A 7,600-nucleotide genomic window follows, 5' to 3' on the forward strand; every position below is an offset into this window, starting at 1 on the left:
GAAAATCTTTACATTTTTCAGATCATTTGGCGCATTGGGCTTTTTTAAAATAAATTTGAATATGGGGGGGTGATTGATATAACATTTTTTAGAAATTAACCCCCGGACATTGTGAATTTTGACCCCGGACAAGCATCAGTTGACCCCCTGGACATTGAAAATAACCCCACACAGAGCAAGTTTATTCCCGGGACAGGGCAAACTTTGTAGATTTTTCACTAATTTTGGATTTGAGCATCCTGTCTCCGTGTAACTGATCAATTTCAATTGACTTGTTAAATTATCAACTGTAACAACGGTCTTCCTATTCTTTCATATCATTTTAGACGAAGGTCTTTACGAAGGAGACATGATTTTAGATCCTGACCAGCAGAAGGAGGTCGAAGATGGAACTTTCACTTTCTCATCAACTGGCAACAGAAACTAATTGTGGCCAAATGCTGTCGTTCCTTACTCATTGACTTCTGATTTAGGTAAGAAATTAATAACGCTATACTGTATTTTACAAACTTAGTCACTATCTAAGAAATAAGCTCTAGGCCGAAGGAAAATTCGTGAATGGGAGTTGTTGTCGAAGCTTTACCGCAGCGCAGCAATGTTTTTATTACTTTCTTTTGTTTTTAAGTCAGAAAATTCAGCGGGGTGGGAAAAATATATTTGGTCCATTTTGGGAAGCTCTGAATAGCAATATAGTGGAATCTCAAAGCAAAAACTGACAAAATTACGTCAAATAAATGTCATCATTTGGCCATAACTTAAGTTTTAAATCCGTCATTACTTTGTGTAGTTGTCAACAAAAGTACTAAGAAATGACTGAAGGGTATATAACTGGTTTCCATCTCAAAATTTCATAAATTTGAGGCTACCATACAATAAAAACATCCAAATTCAGGCAACAACTACCAAGAAGTGGTGTATTTACCCCCTGATTTGCCCACAGTGACCCTGATTACAGACAATGAAAACCACCAATAACTTTCCCATTGCTCCTACTACAAAATGATCCTTGTTTCAGTGGTCAGAAATAAAATTGGTACACCATAAAACCGCTTTATGGTAGAAATAGGTCCAAAAACGATAAAAATCGCCTAAAATGGCCATTTTTACCCCCTGGTTTGTCCATTTGCACCCTGGTTTTGTTAGTTTTAAGTCAGCATTGTAATCTTTCAGAATACGAAAATCAAGTTAAACTATTTTTGATGACGTTTTAACAAAGATTAGTGGTGAAAATTGCTCAAATAAGGTAAAAACCCATAAAAATGGGCAATTTTACCCCCTGCAGCCCTGAAATAATACTAATAATACTGTCTGTTTGAATTTTTTCTGATGTATTGCATCAAAGTCTATTATAACAATTAGTTTGTGTCTCATCAAAAGTTGTTTGGGTAGGTCCCAGACTTAAAAAGGGTCAAAATTTAGTTAAAATACCCAAATTTTCCCTTTTTTTCCCCAGGCAAACCTATAAAAATAGTTTTTCACAAAAATTTTTTGCCGAAAATAATTAACAGCCTACCTTGAAACTTTTTGCAAAGTTTCAAAGCAATTGGTCAACTGATTGACTAGATACAGCAAATTATATTATCCCTGGGATGGCATTTTCCTTAACAAATCCTTAAAAAGGGTAAAAAGTACCCCCTAAACTCGGGCCCAGTTTGAAAAATTGACCAGGAGTTAGCTTTGGGGACCGACCATTTCCAAAACTAGGATAGTTGAGGATTCCAAAAATTTATAGTTTATCCTGTAGAATCTTGGGTTAAGCAAAATGCCATTTTTTGGGTTTGGTTCCCGGACTAAATAGACTAAAAATGATTAGGTCGTAAAAAAGAGACCAGGCTTGGCCCCCCCCTGTAAGTTACTTTTAGACTGAGATTAGGTGTGGTGCTCTACCTCATCATTCCATCATTCCATAGACTTCCTCCTTCCCGACTTCACCGACAGCCACCAGATACTTATTTTCTTCATTTTACTCATTGAATATAGCCCGTGATTCATGCGTGAATTTCAACATTCGATCGATCAATATCACAAATATACTTGTATTCGCTTCAAGAGGCGATCAAATGAACGAGCTTACATCGGCTTTTACATGGGTGGAGGGTAAGTTTTTCTTTACCTCTAAGTTCACGCCCTTTACGCCCTTTATGGTGCTCCAATCATTTAGAAAACGTCATTTCAACGCTGTTTTTCTCGAGTGACGTTGAGAAATCGACCATGTCCACTAAAAAGTCCTCTATATCGTTTTCGAGAGCTTTCGAGTAGTACGAGTAGTTTTGGGTTCTAGCGACTTTGAATTTTATTAAATTCCGAGTCCCAAGGGGTTTTGCTTGTGACGTTAGTCTTTTACCCATAGAAGGATTTGATTACTCCCTCTCAAACAAGTTTTTAAGTACGTTCTTCTTTCGAATGCGCTTTTCCAGAAAATGTCCGTACATGGGGGTGGAGGATACAGTGTCCAGGGGATAGCGGAAAATCTACAAATTTGCCTTATCCGGGGGGTAAAATTGCTCTGTTTGAGGTTGATTTTGAATGTTCAGGGGGTCAACTGATGTTGTTCGGGGGGTTAGACCTGCTGTCCAGGGGTAAAAAGTAATGATGTCCGGGGGTAGATTTCCAAAAAAATGCTATATCCTCTATCCCCTCCCCATATTTAAATACATTCTTCTTTCGAATGAGCTAAAATCAAATCCACTCTGGAGATAGTTGTTGCTGATACTAAGAATAGCTTATACAACAAAAAGTTAAGAAAGTTTGGCCCAGATTTGTCTTGACGATGCAGCAAACACTGTATCACATTCACGATTTGCGTATGAATTCTGTCTTTCTATTTTAGTTGTTCGTCACCAGTCGGTTATACCGGCGGCAGAAATAGGGTTTCGTTATCCAAAGGATGTCATTGGAGATCAACAATCATGCATGAAATCGGTCACAGTTTAGGCAAGTAAAAATTTACGAAATTGTCACACAGGCTAGAAATCTTCAGGAAAAATAAAGTTAGATACATGTACAATCAATGTTTCAACTTTTTCGTTTGTAGGAGAAAAACGTCATTTAAGAATTTTCACTAGGATTTCCGTCCAAACTGTAAGCTTTTGAAAAGCAAAAATATAATGTGTAAAAACTTTGTCTGACTTTGAAGTTTTTTTATCCATATTCACCAAAAGCTTCTTGATTTATTTCCATATTCCAAAGTCAAGACAAAGTTTAAACTTTTATATGGGTTTGATCCTTAAGTCTATGCTGTGCAAAGTTGAATGTTCTTTTCCTCGGTTAATTTGGTAATGTTCTGTAAAAATATTTTTTTGAACCAGATAAAACTTAAAAGAAAGATGAAAAATAAAAACAAAATGTTTTAAACCCTTTATCTTCTTGTCGTTACAATAAACGTTTTTTTTAAGAAACACACTTTTAAGAAACACGAGACTCAGAATGCCTAAAAACTAAGAAACATTTAAGAAACATGCTGAGGCTGAGAATGAGAAAATAACATTTTTAATTCGTTTTTTAAAAAAAGAACCTTTCAATCAAAACAAATGTTTTTTTTTTCTTTGCATGAAAAAACGGGCTGATTATATGAAAAAGTTTAAAAACATGTAAAAAACATTTAAGGCACAAAAGGCCGATTTCTTAAGAAACATTGAGGCTGCTTGGTAAAACTAGTTTCTTAAAAGAAAACGTGTACTTTCTGTACCAAGTAAAGCATAACGAGAAAGCCTCTCTCACGAGACCATATGATACCGTCTCAAATCGTCTGATAATTTGTAGAAAACCTAAAAGCAGATTAGGAATAAAATAAACTGTTACCAATTAACAAATAAACCAATCAAATCTTTTATCATACGTTTCCACCACGAGCAGTCACGTCCTGACAGAGACAACCACGTCACCATTTTATTCCACAACGTCGCCAGGGGAACGGAACATAATTTCAAGAAACAATCATACTCTACAATTGACTCAAAGGTAATTTCATACAGGAGATAATTTTGAAAGTGAAAATACTGTACATTGAATCAGTTTTTTTAACACCTGAAACCTCAATTACCTTACTTTACTAAGCATCTGAGTGAAAAGACTAATATGTTGAAAATGAAACAACTTACTATGAAAGCCCTTTCTACAGTATAGAGTCTCCCATAACTCGAACATCTTCAGCTCGAATAACTATCCTTAACTCTAACATGGTTTCTCGCAGCTTCAGATAACAAACCCATCTCAACAAGTCTACGTAACTCTCGAAATTTCCATAATTCAAACAACCTAGTCATAAAAATATTTCTAATATACATTTAACTATATTAACCTAACCCTCGGGAATCAAAACAAACTTCACTTTCAAAATGTTCAATAATTTTTGTCAACAGGGCACTCCATACGATTACAGATCAATGATGCATTACTCATGGGACGCATTCGGTCCCGGCAAAATGACCATTCAGACAAAAGATCCCAGCATGCAATACGAGATCGGTATTGGACAAGGCGATCGGGGATTCAGTGATATTGATATCAAACAATTGAATTTACTCTACGGATGTTGTAAGTTTTTTTCAGTTATAATCTTAGACTGGCACGCCAGTCGGGCTGGAACAGTATCACGCGGGAAAAGTGAGCGTAGAAGTTAGGAAAGGCTGAATGTTAATCAGCAGCCTCTCACCGACTTTTGCTCGTTCTCCTACGCAGCTCCTATTCTAGCAGACGCTAACCGTCTTTATGTTCCCGCCTTCTGACATAATTAACATAATTAACAGACTAGTTTGGTAGTCTATCATAATCTATCATCGGCCATTATGGTGTTTTCCAAACCTACCTAATAAGTTAGTACCTTACAGTCGAGAAAATTGACTTTGTTGAGAAAAAAAAAAACACTTTCCAAATTCTTTTCTCTTGAACTTATTTGACGAGAGTTTCAGCAAAAACAAAAAACCGAAAACAGCAACTTCCCAAAACAAAGTTGATATCGTAAGTTCTAAACTTTTTCACCCTGCTCAATACACATATTTCCTATTAGCAGATTCATGCGAAAGTCACGAAAAAACGTCGAGTAAACGAACTTTTGATTGGCGGAGGCATGCAAAGATTACCTCATACTCTGGGCATTTTGAAAAAATATGCTTGTATATGCAATATTTCAGCCAATCAGAGACTTTCTCGACGTTTTTCGTGACTTTTTTACATGAATCCGCTAATAGGAAATACGTGTTGGTTACTAAATTTTTTTTCACTGAAAAATCCATATTAAATACTAAAGTTGGCTACACATTCAATAGAAGTTCTCTTAAATTAAATGATTTTCATTATTTTAGCACAAAGCAACGAAAGATTACCACCCTACACACCACCATCCAAAGGTTCGTTTCTCATGCATGCAAACTAATACACGCTTTTTTATAAGAACAATCCCATAAGAACAGTTTTAAATGAACATGAGACTCAATTGTTCGCCAAAATTCTAAAAATTTATCAAGAATAATCCAAGCCTCAGATTAAGCCAGAGAATGCAGATTTTAAGCCCCTCCCATTTAGCCCCCCATTTATATAAGTTAACTTATTAAAGGTTTTCTACGAGAATAAAAGGAGCTTATTTTACATGCTGAGTCGGATAAAGTAAAGCTACTTTTTTACGCAACGATATCCTGCAAGATGTGACATCACATTCTATTGCTTTTGTAAACAAAAAATAGCAAAGTTGATTTCGAGCAAATTTGCAATCGAATGTTTTGATTATAAGATAGAAAACGTGTCTATTTATTATAAACATAAAAACTATTGAAAGAGTATCAGTAAAAGTTTCTTCGTTTGCGGGGAATGTTTTTTTATTCAATGTATTTTCATTTAAAAAAAACCCTATTCTAATCTTGTCGCACTTGTTTTTACTACATCAGCAACATCAGACATTTCAATCCAAACAAAACCTTTAAGAACATGTTATCTACTGCTTCTTAGCTCTAGTTTTGACGGCCGACTCTCTGCCCTGCCTATTCTAATTGTGGGCAGTTTAATTCTTTGCTTCAAAAAGGTTGAAAGAAAACATTGCATTGACGTCAAAAGAGGGCAATGCATTGACTTTAGACAGCCAATCTTTTGCCCACTTTAATTCACAATTAGAATTGGCAGGGTGAAAAGTGGGGTCGTCTAAACTAGAGTAATGTTTAGTTCATGCAATGACATTTCTGGTTTTAAGGTGTTCTTTTGAATTTTAAAGCTCGTATTGAAGACAAAGTAGATGTGACAAAGTCTCGTGGAATAATCTTAGCTCTTAAATCTTTTACAATACAGATTGTCACGATTTGAGAGGTTGTGCTTCACAAGTCCACGAAGGAAATTGTCAGTCAAGTTCTTGGCAAACTTACCTTCGAAAACATTGTAGAAAGAGTTGTGGATTCTGTAAAGTTACTGGAGGACCAAATACGCCCAAACCATGGACCCCCGGACCTAATACCCCACGCCCAAACACGCCCAAACCATGGACACCAAAACCAGACACACCACGCCCTGGAAGTAAGGGTTCTCTTTAGCTCTCTTGTTATTTAGTTTGACATACTTTAAACTAATCTAAGGTACTGTACTCTGGCCCCGTACTATACTAGTGTAATCTACTTCAGGCATAGTTTTTTTTAAACTCACCGTTTCTAAAGAAACTTTTTTGACCTACTTTCAAACTTTGAGTATATGAATAAAAATGGGCTCAACTTTAGCATTTTTTAATCATTTGTAGGACTAATTGTAAAACTGATAAGCTAAAGTCCAATAAAAAACCAAATGAGTTTTGATGAAAAACTTGTCACCAGGTCCCAAAAAATCAAAGATGAAAAAATAAAAAAAAACCCTCAGATTTTCACCCAATGAACAAGTGGGCCAAATTTCAGCCGATACCCAATCATTTTTGAAGTCGCAAGTCTACTTTTCAAAGTTTCAGCCTCGTTTTGGAGTTAAAACTCATGAAAAATATAAAATTTGAAAAATATAAAAATATAATTTTTGCAAAAGTGTAAAAGCGCCCCCAGATATTCACCCAATGAACAAGTGTGCTGAATTTCAGCCAAATCCGACCATTTTTGAAGTCTCCAGCCTGCCCCAAAGTTTTCGGACAGACATACAGATTCTAGCTCAACTGAAGTTGAGAACTAATAAAGTAAATATATTCATTTTCCAATGATGTATATCTTAAACTTTCAGATTGTTACGATCGGGTGGTTGATTGTCACAAATTGGGACGACACCAATGCAACAGTTCCAGTTCTGCATGGAGAAATTACATGAAACGTAGCTGCAAACGTTATTGTAACTTTTGTTAAAAGACTCCAAATTGAAAAAATACGCATATACAAAGTTTAAATACAAGCGTCTTTTGAATTCTCAATAGACCTTTTCATAAATGACGTCACGAACATTACTTGCCTTAGTCTGAATTGCAGACCTCTACAAACCCTAGGTAGTATAAGGAGCACGAATCCGTTAGTGGATGCCAGCAGCCTACACTTGCCTCGTTTTGAAATTATTGCCATTGTGATTATGTCCCACTTCAATCACCCTACGAGACCCCCTCCTCCCTGAAACTTAGTCAAAAATTTAATCATTCCGTGAAAAAGTGCCTGAAATT

The 7,600-nt window shown here is 35.9% G+C and overlaps 1 protein-coding gene across 1 annotated transcript; it reads left to right on the forward strand.

Annotated features, from left to right (window-relative positions):
- The first annotated feature begins 3,841 nt into the window (after positions 1-3,841).
- On the forward strand, positions 3,842-7,317 carry LOC136798204 (zinc metalloproteinase nas-15-like). The gene is made up of 5 exons (XM_067054782.1): positions 3,842-3,960; positions 4,362-4,536; positions 5,304-5,348; positions 6,277-6,498; positions 7,177-7,317. Exons 2-5 carry the CDS (start codon positions 4,386-4,388, stop codon positions 7,293-7,295), a joined length of 537 nt encoding a protein of 178 aa, XP_066910883.1. The 5' UTR covers positions 3,842-3,960; positions 4,362-4,385; the 3' UTR covers positions 7,296-7,317.
- Positions 7,318-7,600: the final 283 nt, after the last annotated feature.

This window comes from Clytia hemisphaerica, unplaced genomic scaffold, assembly GCF_902728285.1.
Source record: "Clytia hemisphaerica strain Z4C2 unplaced genomic scaffold, Clytia hemisphaerica genome assembly, whole genome shotgun sequence".
Classification (NCBI taxonomy): domain Eukaryota; kingdom Metazoa; phylum Cnidaria; class Hydrozoa; order Leptothecata; family Clytiidae; genus Clytia; species Clytia hemisphaerica.